Source organism: Scyliorhinus canicula, chromosome 6 (genome assembly GCF_902713615.1).
Source record: "Scyliorhinus canicula chromosome 6, sScyCan1.1, whole genome shotgun sequence".
Lineage (NCBI taxonomy): Eukaryota > Metazoa > Chordata > Chondrichthyes > Carcharhiniformes > Scyliorhinidae > Scyliorhinus > Scyliorhinus canicula.
In genome coordinates this window covers 179,153,229-179,173,496 of record NC_052151.1, presented here as the reverse complement: position 1 = coordinate 179,173,496, position 20,268 = coordinate 179,153,229, and the positions used below count along the sequence as shown (strand labels likewise).

At 47.2% G+C, this 20,268-nt stretch overlaps 1 protein-coding gene across 18 annotated transcripts in view; it reads left to right on the top strand.

The window, feature by feature from the left end:
• Positions 1 to 20,268, top strand: part of disc1 (DISC1 scaffold protein) — a 201,561-nt gene that overhangs the window by 38,220 nt on the left and 143,073 nt on the right. For 16 of the 18 annotated variants that reach the window (XR_005461041.1, XR_005461043.1, XR_005461042.1 and 13 more), the window contains 2 exons: positions 3,254 to 4,311; positions 16,649 to 16,718. Coding sequence is in view for 10 of the 18 variants with exons in the window: in XM_038800516.1 (XP_038656444.1) it covers positions 3,254 to 4,311; positions 16,649 to 16,718 (1,128 nt within the window). In the remaining 8 variants the exon portion in view is untranslated. The remainder of the gene's footprint in view (positions 1 to 3,253; positions 4,312 to 16,648; positions 16,719 to 20,268) is intronic. The other 2 variants (XM_038800517.1, XM_038800519.1) reach the window with 2 other exon arrangements.

Here is a 20,268-nt window from a genome sequence, read left to right as displayed (position 1 = left end):
AGTATAGAAGAGGTAACTGCAAAGTAGAGAGATAAGAAAATTGACACATGTATGCTAAAAGGTGGATCTACAGGGTAGGTAACATCAAAGGGAAAGACTGATATGGCCATGCTAAATTGCCCCTTAATTGGAAGAAAAATAAATTGGGTATTTTAAATTTATGTTTTAAAAAAAAAAAGTGCCCAACCGAGGTGAGTGTCTCTGGGATGGTGGAGGATGCTGGAGACAGCAATGACCAGGAGTTGGTGTCGTCCCTGATGTATGCTCCGGGCTGCTGGGGGGTTACTGCGGGGCGAGGGACCCTGGATGGTCCTGCCCTATCACCCAATGGGTCACAGGGTTGTGCCTGGGGTGGGGGGACACCAGCAAGTCCTGCCTTGTTGGGAGGTGACCCTGCAAGACAAAAGACAAGACGTGTGGTTAGATGGCGGATGGGTGTGGTGTGGGGAAGGGGAGGGGGTTGTGATGACTCTCACGAGCCATAAGGACATCGCAACGCATTGAGGGCTCACTTGGTGTGCCATGCTGACCTCTGCCTCGGTGGCTGCCCTCTCTCCTACCATGCCAACCAGGTCCAATGCCCTCTTCTCTGGCATGTAGGGTAGGGGTGGTGCCAGGGCCAAGGGGTTGGTGGCTCATCATGTCTGGCCAGATGGTTGCCAATCGTGGGCTAGCGCTGCCTGCCAGTCCACCTGTTGGGGGACTGTGTGTGGGACAGGGATGGTGCCAGGTGATGGCAGTCACTCACCCTGGCCGTCCTGAGAAGGTAGTGCAGCTTCTTCCGGTACTGCTGGTTGGCCCTGGCGGTGGAGGCCATAGCGCTTACGGCCTCTGCCACTTACGCCCAGACCTGGTTAATGTCGGCGGGTGGCAACCTCCATCCCACCTCGGGGAACATCCTCCACATCTCATGCCAATCCCGGGGCAGCTCTCCAGGGTGACATCTTATGGCTGGAATGAGGGTGTCTGGGGAGTTATGTGCTTGTATGCAGCTCCAGCTTGTCAGGCTCTCAAATGCTCATCCTGACCGCAGTGAATCCAACACCAGCATATGTTGGAGTTGTACATAGCGCACTGGCTGGCCATTAGCATGTCCTGAATTGCTCCGACAGTTGTACCCACGTTGTCATCGTAGAAGTTTTGCAATTCAGTCCCGATCACAGCACTCTCAAATGGCGATTCCAGCCCCTGATTCCTGGTTCAGAGACAGATATGGAGGGAGAATGAGTCCTGAAGGTAGTTGAAGGGTAGATTATCAGATGACACACTTTTGTAGGTATTCCCATAAGATTGGAGAACCTGTTGGTGTGCAGAACTGTTTGAGGGTCAGATAAATGATGATTCAGTGGGAGGCCACGAAAATTCAGAAACGGCAAGAAAATAGATTTTGGCCCAAATGAATACATTTCTGGGCAGGAAGCACATTGTAGCAATACAAAGCTGATAAGTCAGCAAGATAGTCATAAGCTCAGCAAGCACAACAGCACTGTGGGGTGTGCTGAAGAATAGGAAAAGTTTCCTTAAATTAAGCATCTGAATAGTGTGTCAGTCGCAGCATTAAAGTGGAGTAACACAGTCATGAGATCCAGAGAAATACCGAAATGTGAAAGCTAAATTTGAACAAAAATCCAGTGATCACTGATTAAAACAAAGAGTAGGCATAGTCGGGTGATGGGCAGTGACTGGACTATTAAACTTTAAATTTGCACTAAATGCACTCACTATTAGTGTCAGGGGAACGTATACAGTAAAAGAGTGGCGATTGGGGAAGAAAGGACAAAAGATGATAATGGATAGCCAAGTAGAGGAGCACTCGAGGGACCTACCAACCAGGCACATTATGAGGAACCGATCCTTGGATTTGGATTTGTTTTTATTGTCATGTGTACCGAGGTACAGTGAAAAGTATTGTTCTGCGTACAGTTCAGACAGATCATTCCGTACATGAAAAAAAACATAGGGCATACATACATAATGTAAATGCACGGACACGGGCAACGGGTGAGGCATACAGGAGTGCAGTACTATTCAATAGAGAATATGTTTGAAGAGATCAGATCAGTCCATATGAGAGTCATTCAGGAGTCTGGTAAAAGTGGGGAAGAAGCTGTTTTGAATCTGTTAGTGCGTGTTGTCAGACTTTTGTATCTCCTGCCTGATGGAAGAAGTTGGAAGAATGAATATCTTGAGTGGGAGGGGGGTCTTTGATTATGCTGCCCGCTTTCCATTGCAATGGGAGGTGTAGACAGTCAGTGGATGGGAGGCGGGTTCGCTTGACGGACAGGGCTGTGTTCACGACTCTGTAGTTTCTTACAGTTTGGGCCGAGCAGTTGCCATACCAGCCAGTGATGTAGCCAGATAGGATGCCTTCTGTGGTGTATCTGTAAAAATTGCGAAGAGTCAATGTGATCATGCCGTAAATCCTTAGTTTCCCGAGAAAGGATAGGCTTTGTTGTACTTTCTTGATCGTAGCGTCGACGTAGGTGGACCAGGACAGATTGTTGGTGATGTGCACACTTAAGAATTTGAAGCTGTCAACCATCTCCACCTCAGCCCCGTTGATACAGACAGGGGTGTCTATGATACTTTGCTTCCTGAAGTCAATGACCAGCTCTTTAGTTTTGCTGACATTGAGGGAGAAATTGTTCTTGTTGGTTCTCTATTTTCCTCCTGTACTCTGCCTCTACGTTGTTCGAGATATGACCCACTACGGTTGTGTCATCAACAAACTTGGAGGTTGAGTTGGAGCCAAATTTTGCCCCACAATCGTGTGTGTACAGGGAGCATAGTAGGGGGCTAAGTATGCAGCCTTGCGGGGCCCTGGTATTGAGAATTATCAAGGCACTCTGTATTGTAGAGTATGGCCTTGCATGCCTATGGGAACTGGCACAAAGTGTGGAAATGGGAGAATGCCGCACTTTTGAGACAATGCTAAAATTCAAGAAAATTTAAATTAAACATGAAGGACAGAAGGAAACTTTATGCAATGAACATAACGTGTATAAGTAATGCTTGCATTTACATAATCTGTGATGCATGGTTAATTTCTGTAATTCATGTGTGATTATGTGTATAAATATTGTTGGAACACTTTTCTACCAATTGAAATAAGTCACAATCCATACAGATTATGTTCTTCATCTCTTTGCTTGTGGTCAATATTAATAATATTAAATGGAAAATCAACTTTGAGAGCAATTACTCAACTAGGGATCTGAATAACTTTTTCAAATTATGTTAATTTTTTTTCCAGATCATTGTATTTCAATATTGACTGGACTCAGTTCTTCCAAAAAGAAACTTTCAAAGAGACCAGGATATATGAAGAAAGATGTTGAACAAAGGTTACATCGCCCTACTCATGTTGGTGTCCACTTTGTATCACAACATGTCGAAAATGAAAGAGAGAATTGCACTGACTTGTCTTTTAATAATAATAGACTGGAGGGATATTTCTTAAATAATCTTAAGCATCTAAGTGAAGACAAAATTGCAGAGCATCAAAATACAATTTTAAATCACTTAGGTGCTGCAAGTCCGATCGTTGCAGCTTTTCAGCCAAATATGATCATGTCAGAAAGCATTCGGTATTCTGATTCGAACTGTCAGTGGACTGATGGTTGTGGTGGCTCTTGTTACACTGGAATTAATACTTGCTCCAAGCCTTTACCAACGGGCTGTCTGCAGAAGCAGGATGCTGGCCCCACGCAGTGTGAAATGGAAAAGGGTATTGATGTAAGCAAGCCACAGGCTGTTCCTAGTCCAAATAAACAAGTGGATAGTGAAAATTTGCCAAGACTGCAGCCTTGCGACATAGATGAAGAAGTAAATTCAGCTAATGGCTTTGTTTCCAGCTTCATTTTCATACAAATGTCATTAAATTGTCACAGTATTAATGTTGACAGTAAAGAACTGCAGCAGAATGAATTTGTTTCAACTTTACAGTTTTCCCAAGCTGAACCACATTTGAGCCAGTATCCTGTTGATACTTTAGCAACAAATCAGTTCTGCCCCAAACCATTAAGGGGCAGTGTTGAGATTCCTTGTTTGCATGTGTGTCAAAATGTTGACATTAAATGTGGTACAAACACAGATTCAAAGGACGGGCCTCAGGATTATGACAGACTCTCACTAGATGCAGACTTTTCATTTCTGTGTTCGGCTGATTCTTCTGATTACTCTTCCAGTTCATCTGTAACTTCAGGATATGAGAGTAGCATCTCTGCCTTTGACCAGAAATGTAATTCCTTATTGAGGAAGTATGAACCGATTCTTCAAGATTGTCTGCTTGAAAACAGAATGACGTTAAAGGCTAGTATTACGATAGTACTCTGAATTGTTAACGTTCAATATTTTATGTTCCATTATATCATAAATTCGGTGTCTAGAAGCAAAATTTATATTGACTATCGTATCAATTTTAAAAAATACATTCTTGGGACATAGATGTCGCTCATTAATTTATTGCCTATTTATTGGGAACTACAGGCCAGTTAGTCTTACTTCGGTGGTAGGCAAAGTAATGGAAAGGGTACTGAGGGATAGGATTTCTGAGCATCTGGAAAGACACTGCTTGATTGGGGATAGTCAGCACGGATTTGTGAGGGGTAGGTCTTGCCTTACAAGTCTTGTTGACTTCTTTGAGGAGGTGACCAAGCATGTGGATGAAGGTAAAGCAGTGGATGTAGTGTACATGGATTTTAGTAAGGCATTTGATAAGGTTCCCCATTGTAGGCTTGTGCAGAAAGAAAGGAGGCATGGGATAGTGGGAAATTTTGGCCAGTTGGATAACAAACTGGCTAACCGATAGAAGACAGAGAGTGGTGGATGGCAAATATTCAGCCTGGAGCCCAGTTACTAGTGGCGTACCGCAGGGATCAGTTCTGGGTCCTCTGCTGTTTGTGATTTTCATTAACGACTTGGATGAGGGAATTGAAGGGTGGGTCAGTAACTTTGCAGATGATACGAAGATTGGTGGAGTTGTGGATAGTGAGGAGGGCTGTTGTCGGCTTCAATGAGACATAGATAGGATGCAGAGCTGGGCTGAGAAGTGGCAGATGGAGTTTAACCCTGAAAAGTGTGAGGTTGTCCATTTTGGAAGGACAAATATGAATACGGAATACAGGGTTAACGGTAGGGTTCTTGGCAATGTGGAGGAGCAGAGAGATCTTGGGGTCTATGTTCATAGATCTTTGAAAGTTGCCACTCGGGTGGATAGAGCTGTGAAGAAGGCCTATGGTGTGCTAGCGTTCATTAGCAGAAGGATTGAATTTAAGAGCCGTGAGGTGATGATGCAGCTGTACAAAATCTTGGTAAGGCCACATTTGGAGTACTGTGTGCAGTTCTGGTCACCTCATTTTAGGAAGGATGTGGAAGCTTTGGAAAAGGTGCAAAGGAGATTTACCAGGATGTTGCGTGGAATGGAGAGTAGGTCTTACGAAGAAAGGTTGAGGGTGCTAGGCCTTTTCTCATTAGAACAGAGAAGTGTGGGGGGCGACTTGATAGAGGTTTATAAGATGATCAGGGGAATAGATAGAGTAGACAGTCAAAGACTATTTCCCCGGGTGGAACAAACCATTACAAGAGGACATAAATTTAAGGTAAATGGTGGAAGATATAGGGGGGATGTCAGAGGTAGGTTCTTTACCCAGAGAGTAGTGGGGCATGGAATGAACTGCCTGTGGAAGTAGTTGAGTCGGAAACGTTAGGGACCTTCATGCGGCTATTGGATAGGTACATGGATTAGGGTAGAATAATGGACTGTAGATTAATTTCTTCTTAAGGGCAGCACGGTAGCATTGTGGATGGCACAATTGCTTCACAGCTCCAGGGACCCAAGTTCGATTTCGACTTGGGTCACTGTCTGTGTGGAGTCTGCACATCCTCCCCATGTGTGCGTGGGTTTCCTCCGGGTACTCCGGTTTCCTCCCACAGTCCAAAGATGTGCAGGTTGGGTGGATTGGTCATGATAAATTGCCCTTAGTGTCCAAAATTCTATGCTTAACCTAGGACAAATGTTCGGCACAACATCGTGGGCCGAAGGGCCTGTTCTGTGCCGTATTTCCCTATCTATCTATCTCTATTTATTCTCTATCTACCTCATTGCTCTTGAATTAAACAATGTCCTTCAGAAAGTAAGAATATTTTTACAACTCTCACTTCACTTAAAATGGTAACTTCCAGAATTTTCTAAATATTTTAAATTGTTTGCCAAGTCAATCTGTTCAAATAAATTTGTCCTAATTTTTAAAGAAAAATTAAAATATGGTCATGCATTATAATAAAAAAATAATTTTATTGAAAATTTTTGTATTTATACAACAACATTGAACCATAATAAATACCAACAATAACAATAATAATAGCAATCATAAACATTCGCCCCTCCTCAATGAACAACACAACATATTAACACCCTTACAATAAGGAACCCCCCCGGTTGCTGCTGCTATTGACCAAGTTACCTATCTCTGAGCCAGGAAGTCCAGAAAAGGCTGCCACCGTTTATAGAACCCATGTATTGATCCTCTCAGGGCAAATTTGACCCCCTCCAATTTTATAAATCCCGCCATGTCACTGATCCAGGTATCCACACTTGGGGGCCTCGCATCATTCCACTGCAGCAAGATCCTCCGCCGGGCTACTAGGGACGCAAAGGCCAGGACACCGGCCTCTTTCGCCTCCTGCACTCCTGGCTCCACCGCAACTCCAAAAATCGCGAGTCCCCACCCTGGTTTGACCATGGATCCAACCACCCTCGACACCGTCTCCGCCACCCCCTTGCAGAATCCTTCCAGTGCCGGGCATGCCCAGAACATATGGGCATGATTCGCCAGACTCCCCGAACACCTGGTGCACCTGTCCTCACCCCTAAAGAACCTACTCATCCTAGTCCCGGACATGTGGGCCCGGTGCAGCACCTTGAATTGGATGAGACTAAGCCTCGCACATGAAGAGGAAGAGTTGACTCTCTCCAAGGTATCCGCCCAAGTCCCATCCTCTATCTGCTCCCCAAGTTCCCCCTCTCATTTAGCCTTCAGCTCCTCCACTGACGACTCCTCCACCTCCTGCATTACCGTATAAATGTCAGACACCTTCCCCTCTCCGACCCACACCCCCGAAAGCACTCTGTCCATTGTCCCTCGCGAGGGCAGCAAAGGGAACTCCTCTACCTGTTGCCTAGCAAACGCCTTTACCTGCAAGTATTTGAACATGTTCCCTTGGGGCAGCCCAAATTTATCTTCCAGTTCCCCCAGGCCCGCAAACCTCCCACCAATAAGCAGGTCCCTCAGTTTACTGATGCCCACCCTTTGCCACCCCCTAAATCCCCCATCAGTGTTCCCCGGGATGAACCGATGATTTCCACCTAATGGAGCCTCCATCGAGCCCCCATGAAACACGCCCCATGCCATCTCCACTGTCCCCAGATCTCTCCCCCCCCCCCCCCCCCCCCCCCCCCCCCCATCACCCATTTACGCACCATTGACACATTGGCCGCCCAATAGTACCCCAAAAGGTTGGGCAGCACCTGCCCGCCTCTATCCCTCCCTCGCTCCAGGAAAACCCTCTTCACTCTTGGAGTTCCATGTGCCCACACAAAGCTCAAAATACTGCTACTCACCCTCCTAAAGAAGGCCCTGGGGATGAAGATGGGCAGGCACTGAAAGAGGAACAAGAACCTCGGAAGCACCGTCATTTTGACGGACTGCACCCTCCCCGCCAACGATAATGGCAGCATGTCCCACCTCTTGAACTCCTCCTCCATCTGATCTACAAGTCTGGTGAAATTATGCTTGTGAAGAGTCCCCCAGTCCCTGGCCTCCTGCACCCCCAGGTACCTAAAACTCTCCCCTGCCCTCCTAAGCGGGAGCCTACCAATTCCTTCCTACTGGTCTCCAGGGTGAACCACAAACACCTCACTCTTGCCTAGATTTAGTTTATAGCCTGAAAAGATCGCAAACTCAGCTAGCAGCTCCATCACCCCCGGCATCCTTCCCACAGGGTCCGCCACATACAGTAACAGGTCATCGGCATACAACGACACCCGATGTTCCTCCCCACCTCGCACCAAACCTCTCCACCGCCCTGAATCCCTCAACGCCATCGCCAACGGCTCAATTGCCAATGCAAACAACAAGGGGGACGGGGGCAACCCTGCCTGGTCCCTCGGTAAAGCCGGAAGTACTCCGACCTCCTCCCATTCGTGGCCACACACGCCACCGGGGCCTCATATAGCAGCCTCACCCATCTAATAAACCCTTCACCAAATCCAAACCTCCCCAACACCTCCCATAAGTACCCCCACTCCACTCTATCGAAGGCCTTCTCCGCATCCAGCGCCACCACTATCTCAGCCTCCCCCTCAATCGCCGGCATCATGATGACATTCAACAATCTCCGCACATTCCTGTTCAGCTGCCTTCCCTTCACAAAACCTGTCTGGTCCTCGTGTACAACCTCTGGCACACAGTCCTCTATCCTGGTGGCCAGGATTTTTGCCAGCACCTTGGCATCCACAGTAAGGAGAGATATGGACCTGTATGAACCACACTGCAGGGGGTCCTTGTCCCTCTTTAAGATTAACGAGATCAGCGCCCGCGACATCGTCGGGGGCAAAGTCCCCCCTTCCCACGCTTCATTAAGTGTCCGCACCAGCAAGGGGCCCACTAGGTCCACAAACTTTTTATAAAATTCCTCCGGGAACCCATCTGGCCCCGGCGCCTTCCCTGACTGCATCTACCCGATCCCCTTAACTAGCTCCTCCAGCTCAATCGGCATCTCCAACCCCTCTACCTGCTCCTCCTGCACCTTCAGGAAAGGTAGCCCGTCGAGAAACCTCTCATTCCCCTCCTCTTTACCGTTGGCTCCGACCGGTACAGTTCCCCGTAAAAGTCTTTCAAGACCTCATTCACCTCTACCCCCTTCAGCACCACATTCCCACTCTTGTCTCTCACTCCAGCAATTTCCTTAGCCGCATCCCGCTTGCGGAGCTGATGAGCCAGCATCCTACTCGCCTTTTCACCATGTTCATACACTGTCCCTTGTGCCCTCCTCCACTGTGCCTCCGCCTTTCTAGTGGTCAGCAAATCAAATTTAGCCTGCAGGCTGCGCTTCTCCGCCAACAGTCCCTCCTCTGGTGCCTCCGCATACCTCCTATCTACCTCCAGCATCTTCCCCACCAGTCTATCCCTCTCACTCATCTCGCTCCTCTCCCTGTGTGCCCGGATGGATATCAGCTCCCCACGAATCACTGCCTTAAGGGCTTCCCAGACCACCCCCACCTGAACCTCCCCCGTATAATTCACCTCAAGGTACCCCTCAATACTTGCCCGGACCCTCCTACACACCTCCTCCTCCGGCAACAACCCCACATCCAACCGCCACAACGGGTGCTGGTCCCGCACCTCCCCCATCTCCAACTCCATCCAATGCGGAGCATGGTCGGAGATTGCAATGGCCGAATACTCAACCTCCTCCACTCTCGGAATCAGTCCCCTACTCACCACGAAGAAGTCTATCCGAGAATAAACCCTATGTACGTGGGAGAAGAAAGAGTACCCCCGTGCCCTCGGCCTCTCAAACCTATATGGATCCACCCCTCCCATCTGGTCCATAAACCCTCCCAGTACCTTGGCCGCCGCCGGCCTCCTACCTGTCCTTGAACTGGACCGATCCAGTGAAGGATCCAACACCGTATTGAAGTCTCTTTTCCCCATAATCAGACCTCCCGCCTCTAGATCCGGGACCCGTCCCACCAGACGCCTCATAAAGCCCGCATCGTCCCAATTTGGGGCATACACACTAGCAAGTACCACCTTCCCTCCCTGTAGCCTGCCCCTAACCATAACATACCTACCCCCCTTATCTGCCACCACCTCAGATGTCTCAAACAACACATTTTTCCCCACCAGAATCGCCACTCCCTGGTTCTTCACATCCAACCCAGAGTGGAAAACCTACCCCACCCACCCCTTCCTCAGACGGACCTGGTCCACCACCTTCAGCTGGGTCTTCTGAAGCATTGCCACATCTGCCTTTAGTCCCCTCAGATGAGCAAGTACCCTCGACTGCTTCACCGGCCCATTCAATCCTCTTGCATTCCAGGTGACCAACCGGATCAGAGGGCGTCCCGCCCCCCTCCCCCGTCGACTAGCCATAGCCCTTCGACTGCCCGCCCCAGGCCTGCCACCCCGCCCGACCCAGTCCCCACAGCGACAACACCTCACCTCTGTCTCCCCGGCCCACACCAGCTCCTTCCTGACCCTGCGAGCAGCAAACCGGTATTCCCCTTTCCCCCCCTCCCTCCCCCCAGGCTAGGAACTCTCCTAGCTGCGAACCATCCTCCATTGTGCTTCCGTGGGTCAGCTAACTTCTGCTGACCCCGGAAACTCCCGCCAAAAGCCTGACCCCTCCCATAGTGGGATCATCCCCCATCCTGTCCCTCCTCCAGGCACCGCTCCAGCGCGGGGAAGAACCAGTTAAGGCCCCCCCCCCCGTCATCGTCTCCATCGTCTCTAGCCCCGCAACGCGGGAAACCAGAGGAAAGCCCGCGCTTTCGCACTGCCCCACCACACCCTTCTGACGCAGGTCCCAAATACCAGCCCCACTCCATACCCCAACCCGATATAGAATACAACAAACCCCCCAACCCTCCCTGCAAGATACAGAACTCAAACAATGCCCCCCAACAAAAAACAGAACAACACCCCAATAAATAACCATATCAAAATTACAAAAGTACTGAAAAAGAGAACACAGCAACAGCAGAAACCAGCAATAAAGCATTACAACCGACCCCCAAACCCCTAGTTCGAGTCCAGTTTCTCCGTCCGCACGAAGGCCCACGCCTCCTCCGGGGAATCAAAGTAATAATGTCGGTCCAAATAAGTTACCCACAGGCGCGCAGGCTGCAACATTCCAAACTTTACTTTCTTCTTGTAGAGCACCTCTTTCGTCCGATTAAACCTGGACCGCCGCTTAGCCACCTCCGCACTCCAATCCTGGTAGATCCGTACTACCCCATTCTCCCAATTGCTGCTCTTCACCTTCTTGGCCCAGCGCAGCACACACTCCTGATGGTCATGCATTATTAACGTTAATAAGTAGATGTAAACTTATTGTTTTAACTTGTGAAATGAATATTTAAAAATTGGGCGGCTGCCAGTTACTCGCAACATCATAGTTGAACTTGATCCATTTCATGCCATCAGTGAAGCCATCCAGCGATTGTGAAAAAAATTTTGCTCTGGGGCTGAGTTTATGCAATGATCTTTGTTATAAGGTAACTGTTTTATTGCTTGTTAAATTAATTTAATATTATATTTTGAGATACTAATTTTGGGACACAGTTTGCCACATCATTCAAAAATGTTTCATTGAAGGTAAATTGCACTTTTATTCTTTCTTTTTGGTCTGAAACACTAAAGCAGACTTAAATGTTATCATTACTGTATATAGAACATAATTCATACCGTGCAGAAGGAGGCCATTCGGGCGATCGAGTCTACACCTTCTCTTGGAAAGAGCAGCCTACTTAAGTTTAAGCAACACCTTCACCATAACCCAGTAACCCTACCTAACCTTTTTTTGGACACTAAAGGGCAATTGAGCATGACCAATCCATGTAACCTGTACAGTTTTGGACTGTGCGAGGAAACCGGAGCACCTGGAGGAAACCCACACAGACACCGGGAGAAAGTGCAAACTCCACACAGACAGACACCTGAGGCCGGAATTGAACCTGGAGCTGTGAGGCAGCAGTGCTGACCACTGTGCCACCATGCCGTTACAATCCCAGCTAATAAGGCTGGACAGGTCAGATCCCAGGGTGGAACCCGGCTAGATAAATCCTAACTTTTATTTTTTCTTTAGATACGTGGGAGGAAGCTATTGAACAGAGTCACACGGGTCACCTGATGAACTTTTATAGAAAAGATTAACTATAATAGAACACAGAACAGTACAGCACAATACAGACCCTTCAGCCCACAACGTTGTGCCGACCATTTATCCGAATCAAAGATCAACCGAATCTACACCCCTTCAATTTACTGCTGCCCATGTGCCTGTCTAAGAGTTGCTCAAATGTCCCTAATGACTCTGACTCCACCACCTCTACTGGCAGTGCATTCCACACACCCACCACTCTTTGTGAAGAACCTACCTCTGACCTATACCTTATACGCCTAATGCACTACCCCTTCGCCGCAACTATGGGCTGGATTCTCTGCTTCAGAGACAAAGTGCTGATGCTGGGACTGAATCGGTGGTGTTCTACGACCACTGAATCAGCGCCGGTCCCATGCAACGTTAATGGACTAGTACCGGTGCCATGTGGAACTATAGCATTTCCAATGAAAACGGTGCCTGATTTGTCGGGATTGACATTCGAGACTGACAAGGTGCAGCTGTATATGAGCACTCCACCCACACACTCATTCCAACCAACAGAGGACTGCCGCCAAAGGGGACCCTTGTCACAGGGCAGGATTCATAGCAGGCCACCTCAACCCCTGATGTACCTCCTGGGGATCCACCTAGATGTAGTGTTGGGGCCCGTAAGGCTAGAAAGGTAGACACCAGTTAAGTTGCCATGGGGGCTGCACATAGAATAGAGTTAGGGTCTAGGGCCCAGATTTGTACATAAATATTCACCGTTTCACAATACACATGTGTGCACAAACGTTTCAATCTGCCTCTGTGCTTTGTCAGAAGAGTACGAGTGCTGGGCTGGCCTGGCCTGGCTGCAGAGGGGCTGGTGGGCAGAGGTGGAGGGGTGGGGGAAGGATGGTGACTGTTGGAGGTGGGTATGGGCTGGGGCCCCAAGGTCGCACACCACACATCATTCTCGTACTCCGCCCTTCCACTTGCTTCTCAACTTAAACCTCCCGCATCCCCTCCGAAGCTCCACCACCCAATAGGTTCGGTGGGACTGTGAGAAGGGTCAGCCAGCTCACGTGGAGGAATCAGCCGGGTGGACGGTGGAAAATGCTACCGTGGGCAGGAGTCAGACATTGCCAAATGATGTGGAACACAAGAGCTCATTGCAGAGTGGGTTGTCATCTTCCTCCAGCCCATGGACCAGACCCGCTGTTACCCTGGTGAGGCAGGTTGGAATCACAGAGGAGGCTGCAAGGTGGGGGTCATCATTTCCAGTGTGTCCCGGTCCTTGGGCACACATGCGGCCCCCTGTGCCTGCCTGGGCCCCATGGCCTGCCAATTCTCCACATCCTCTCCATCAGATGAGGCCTGGTGTCCATCCTCATCCTCCAGCACCTCGCCTCTCTGCTGCGCAATGTGGGAAACTTTCCCATCGCTGTACAGGAGGGCCCCTCCAGAGTGATACAGGCACCTGTCCCGCATCTTCAAGATGCCAACGTACCGCTCCATCATGCCTCTGGTCGTGCTGTTGCAGGTCTCCATGCTGGTCTGTGGCCCCTGGATAGGCATCATCAGCCATGACCACAGCGGATAACCCCTGTCGCCTAGGGCCCAACCCCTCATCCGGGGCTGAGCCTCTAAGGTGTCCAGAACCGTCAAGTGTTCCAGGATGAACATTACCTGGGTATTGGGTGCAGACGTACACAATGTGCAGCCCATGGTCACACACCAGCTGCATGCTCATAGAGTGGAATGCCTTTCGGTTTGTGAAGACGGGCCTGTCATGGGCCAGTGCCCAAAGGGGGCATGCATCCTGGTAATTACCCCCTGGACATGGGGCATCTCGGTCATGGCGACGAACCCCGTTGGGCTTGGTCCATATTCAGGCTGATGTATTGCGCCGACCGGACATGTATAGCTTCTGTGACGGCGCGGAGGCACCTGTGCACTGAGGACTGCGAGATACCAGACAGGACCCCACACGGCATCTAGAAGGAGCCTGAGGCGTAAGAGTTCAGGGCGACTGTCACCTTAATGGCCACCGGGAGCAGGTGTCCTCCTCCATGTGCTGCGGTTCCAGGGGCGCCATGATCCGGCAGCTATGTCGCACTGTCCCCCTGCTCAGCCGGAGTCTGCGATGGCATGCCAGGTCCTTGAATGACAGGTGCTGCCAGTACACATGAGGCCTGATGCGGTGCCTCCTTTTTACCTCCTCAGCCTGTTGAGTGGTTGGCATGTCTCTTTCCCCCCCCCCCCCCCCCCCCCCAAAAAAGCGACTGCCTATGGCCACATCTCTGGGAACATGTCCTACCTCTGCTCTCTGCCTCAGCAGCCACGGCGAGTGTTTCTTAATTTTTGAAATCCACCATCGGTTATTCCTCCTGGCGGAGACGGAGCATTGCGGAGGCCCCGTAGAATACTGAGTCGGGCTCATTAATTATATGCCCACAGCGTTTATTGTACGCTCAGAGTAGAATGCATTCATTCTGTGACTTCTGGCTCATGCGATTCTCCACCCAATCACGTTTAGCGATCTGGCATCGCTGGATGGAGAATGTTGCCCCATGTATTTGCTTCAGGGTCATAAGGGATTTTCACAGTAACTTCATTGCAATGTTAATGTGTAAGCCTACTTGTGACATTAATAAGGATTATTTTTAAGCCCTCATTACAACGCAGGGATCGAACAAACCCACACGATGTACAGGCAACTTAAAACATTTGAACTAAAACTTAAAGCTATAGGTCATGCCCAACACTCATTAATGTAAATATAACATACTTAATACTATATCTATTTCTTAACAATTACTTTCCACTTTTTGTCAACAGTGATTCGTAGTCTTTAGGGAATCTGTGGTTCTGTAACAAACCTGTGTAAAACTTGTGAAATAGTTCCTGTGTATACGGTACTAAATATCTTGGCGCGGTTCTGGTGCTGCTTTGGATTAGTTATCAGAGTGCTGTAATATAAAATGGTAGAACCTGCAATTTTCTTAATTATCATGGCTAAAAGAGTGAAGGAGTCGACAACTGCTACTCAGCCCTTTCAACTCTGAAGAGTAAATTGTAATTATACATAAATTAAACTTCAATAAATTATGCATGTGTAGTATTAATGCTGGTGGAAAAGTCTAAAGAAGTGACTAGTTTGTTATAAGAAAAGTAAAATTGTTCAAGTTTATGGAATAAGTGTGGTGAATGGTCAACACTTGTTTCAGCAATGACTTTTAGCTTACTGGAAAATAATTCTCTGCCTAGTACTTTGAAATGATTTGTAGCATTGTTTGTGGGGACACCGTTATTTATTGTATCAACTGATTGTAATATAAGGCATGACTTTGTGAGATCCCTCACTTTATGTATACACAAGACCAACCTTTTGCCCAAGTGATCTATTCGTCTTTGCATTTTTAACCATGCTAGAAGGAAATAATCACGTTGCTATTTGTCTCTTTCATTTCATTTTCATTTTATTTCATTTTATCCGAGTTGTCCAATCCATTTTAAGCTAAATTATGGATAACACATCACCCCGCACACGCACACTTTCTATTTGTTTAACTGTTGTTATTGATTGCCTTACAACAGTGAATTTTAACCTGGAAGATAATTTATTCTGAATATTAATCCACTGAAGCACACTCGGTGGATAGATATTTTAGTTTTAAGTTGACTCTTCAACTTTTTGTCAATGTTCCCATCCCTGAATACACTTAAAAATTATGCATCCTTCCCAGTTTCTGATACCTAGTTACATTGACTTCTGTTCTTTTAAAAATAGATTGCCTCATTTGCTAGAATCATATTCCTCCTATCTAATTTTGATTGTTTCAGCGGGATCTCCAGGTTATGGGTCTGCAGAATTCACAAATTAGCTCTAAACCAGATAGAAAATTAAACATTAATACGAAGGTGTGATGGAGATTACTCCAGTAAAGGAGTAGTAGTTTAACACGCTTTGTGCTGACTCATATCACTGAGAAAATGATGCTGTGCAATTTCTTGGACTTCACATACTTTACATACTCCGAGTTCCCTGTAAGAACACTATCACAGCGCTCTATGCTGCTGTTGCTCATGTATTTGCTTTGTTTGGCTCTTGTTCCGCACTGTAACCAATCACTATCTGTTGATGTACCATTTGTCAGTGTACTATCGATTATTCTTTTTGTCTACTATGTATGTATTGTGTACGTTCCCTTGGCTGCAGAAAAATACTTTTCACTTAGTTCAGGACATGTGACAATAAATATCAATCAATCAGTGTGGCTGACCTTCTAACTGATATATTGGGTAAATGCAGAGCCAAATTTTCTGAATTGACTCTCCTACTCCATAAGTAGATCTGACACTGATGTCATGGAAATCTTACAAACTGTTCTGCATGACATCTTAGGAGAAAAATCAAGTTGTTCATCGTGACTACAAATAGAATCAACATCGAGCAGCAGCTGGCTAAGGAAGGAATGTTTGTCTATGTGCAATGCATAAGTAGTAATAAATGTCTTTATAAACTATGTGTTAAGGATTTTGTTCCACACACATGTGGAAAATAAGTAAGTATTATTTATCACCTAGCTCCAAGAAGCAGATTCTGCACAAACGATACCTCTTTGTTATAAATGATCTGCAGCGATCCGTAAAGGTTATGAAGAACTTCACCATTCTCAAAGAATTCATTTGGAAATGTTCAAATGCGCCTATTTGTTATGTTCTAAATATGCTTCGGTTCTAGCTTTTGCACCTTTTATGTTTTAATATGTAGCTTCAATCTATGATCCAAAAGCTGAAGAAACTTCAGAAGAAGGCTGTACAGGAAGATGATTATGAGAAAGGTAAGCTCCTATTGAATTTTGTCATAATTGTTAATTGCATTATTCTAAAATGTTATATTACATTTCTTTTGAGAACATAGAACAGTACAGCACAGAACAGGCCCTTCGGCCCTCGATGTTGTGCCGAGCAAATGATCACCCTACTTAAACCCTCGTAACCCGTATCCCAACAATCCCCCCATTAACCTTACACTACGGGCAATTTAGCCTGGCCAATCCACCTAACCCGCACATCTTTGGACTGTGGGAGGAAACCGGAGCACCCGGAGGAAACCCACGCACACACGGGGAGGACGTGCAGACTCCACACAGACAGTGACCCAGCCGGGAATCGAACCTGGGACCCTGGAGCTGTGAAGCATTGATGCTAACCACCATGCTACCGTGAGGCCCCTGTTACCGTGAGGCCCCAAACATGAGCCAAATTTCCTCATAATGCTTATTACTGCAAAATTCAGTGTCCTATTATGTTCATGTACAAAATTATGGGTGACACAGTAGTTAGCACGGTTGCTTCACAGCCAGAGACCTGGGTTCAATTCCCGCCTTTGGTTGCTGTATGTGTGGATTCTGCACACTCTTCCTGTGCCTCCGTGGGTTTCATCCGGGTGCTCCGGTTTCCTCCCACAAGTACCGAAAGACGTGCTTGTTAGGTGAATTGGACATTCTGAATTCTCCCTCAGTGTACGCGAACAGATGCAGTGTGGCAACTAGGGGATTTTCACAGTACTTCATTGGAGTGTTAATGTAAGCCTACTTGTGACAATAATTAAGATTATTATAAGGCGTGTGAATATGATGGTGAAATGAGATAAGTGCCATTTTTATCCGCTCATGGGCAGCACGGTAGCATTGTGGATAGCACAATTGCTTCACAGCTCCAGCGTCCCAGGTTCGATTCTAGCTTGGGCCACTGTCTGTGCGGAGTCTGCACATCCTCCCCGTGTGTGCGTGGGTTTCCTCCGGGTGCTCCGGTTTCCTCCCACAGCCCAAAGATCTGCAGGTTAGGTGAATTGGCCATGATAAATTGCCCTTAGTGTCCAAAATTGCCCTTAGTGTTGGGTGGGGTTACTGGGTTATGGGGATAGGGTGGAGGTGTTGACCTTGGGAAGGGCGCTCTTTCCACGAGCCGGTGCAGACTCGATGGGCCGAACGGCCTCCTGCACTGTAAATTCTATGCTATGATGATGGTTGTGGGCATTGCTGGCAAGGCCAATATTTGTTGCCCATCCCTTAAGAACACTTAAGAGTTAATCACATTGCTGTCGATCTGAAGTCGCAAGTATGCCAGCCAGGTAAAGACGCAAATTCCCTTCCCTAAATGACAGTAGTGAATCAGATGATTTTTTAAATGGCAATCGGGAATACTTTCATGGTCACTATTACTGAGACCAGCATTCTGTACCAGATTCTAAAAAAAAATATTTAAATTCCATCACTGCCATTTTAAACCATATTCCCACAGTGTTAACCTGGGCCTCAGGACTACAAGTCAAGTGACATTACCACTATGCCACCATCTCCCCGGATGTTCCACTAGGCAAATTACAAATTTTAACCTCCAATGAGTGGAGGTGGGATCTGTTTGTTTTTATTTACATTTTAATTTCTCTGTCATTTTATTGTTGGTTGCTTTCTTTAAAATATATGCTTCAGTTCTGGTCTTAAACTCGCTCTGTTTGTCAGGCCTCAAATTTGATTACATTATAATTACTCACCTTCATAAATTCTGTTGTATCTGAAATGTGCCTGTCTTCCAGATTGCTGCTGAAAGTCATTCTAGATGTGAATTTTCCCAATGGACTCCATAACAATGTATCCTGAAGCAGTTTTATGTCAAACTTACTAGCTCAGCTTATGTCACCACAGTTCCATTAGGCTATCCCACTTAATACTGAACTGTTTGAGGTCACCTATTGCAAAGATATTAATTAGATCAGGGGTTTTCAAACTCAGGGTCCCGACCCGCAGGTGGGTCGCGGCTGGGTGTCAGGAGGGTCGTGGAGCAATCAGTTATGGAGTTCCCGATCTCGGGAAGAAGTTCCCAACTGCAGTCCCCAAGTGATTGCGGTGTTCGAGGGGGAAGGCTGCGCGAGGCTCGACTGTGTTCTGGTCACCGCGCGCAGAGTGTTTGGGGGGGAGGGGGATTATGGGTTGACGGGCGTCCATGTGGACACAATGCTAACAGCAGTGGCCCCAGCTTGGAGCTCTGCTCTGGTGCTCGTCCTTTGCACGCTGCTCGGCTCGGCCCCCTCCATTGATCGGCAGTATGCAGCCTGTAGCTACTTGGTCAATCGGGTCAACAGTCAGCACACCGTCCGTTTGTATTCCCTTGACGGTAAGTACTAGTTGGGAAGTGGTCTGTGACTGGGGTGGGTACAGGGAAAGGAAACCAGGCCAGGTTTCTCGGAATACTGATTAACCGGGCCGGTCAATAGGGCTGACATGTGATCACTGGAAGAAACCTACAGTCGACACTCTGGAAACCAGGAAGTCAGAGCTTTCTGGATTGTGCAATGCATTGGAGCAGTAAGAATTAGTGTGACATTGTGTTTGCCAAGTTACTTCATCTTCCCTAAAGTCTGAGTTTTTAAAGTAAAAACAGGATTGTACTTTTTTCTATAACTGTTTAAATTTCTAAACAAATGTACGGCTGCACATATTCAACTGAAGTTAATTTAATTTTTAGCAGTAAAAAATTGTAAATTTAAAAAAAATTGCGTATTAGAAATAAAGTTTCAAAGTAAAACAAAAAGGATGCCGGTCACGACCGGCCTTTAAATATGAGCGGTGAGTCTTTCTGTCAGGCAGCGGCAGAGAGCAGCTCATGCACCCGGCACGTCAATGCTTTGTGCGCAAAAACATAGAGGTGAGATTACTCCATTTTGTAGCTGCCAGTAAGCAAGCAACAGGAGTGTGTGTGAAGAATTGAAGAGGAGTCATTTTGTAATTTGATAGGGAGGGTCAGAGGTACAAACAGAACAGGATCTCACAACTAAATGTGCTGGAGAGAGCTTTTTGGGAGAGTCCACAGTAGGACAAGGCAGTGCTGGTGTGAGCTGTGTCCCGGGCTCCAGGACCTCTGGTGAACAAACAATCAAGAAGAAACTGAAATCGGGAACAAAGCAGTATAAAGATCATTTCTTGAGGGATGGCTTTAATTGTGCCAATGCAAACCAGGATGAAAAGCCCATGTGTGATATATGCAGGGAAATGCTGACAAATGAAGTTTAAAACCCTCAAATCTTCAAAGGCATTCAAAGACTAAGCATGGCGAGTACGAGGACAAACATAGAACATACCTCTTAATTTTTTAAAAAGCACTCAGAAAGAACTTAAATCAACAGCTGAAGTCCTTAGCTGAAATGTAACATTGAATGACGAAGCAAGAGATAACTTGAGGACCAAGCAGGCCGATCTGCCACATTAAATGTAAGCAATAATTGTATCTCGCAAAGGTCGGCTGGCATGGGTCGCTAACGTCAGTTGGTATGTCTCGTGAACGTCAGCTGGCGTGGGTCCTGGAGGTCTGGGAAAAAAAGTTTGAAAA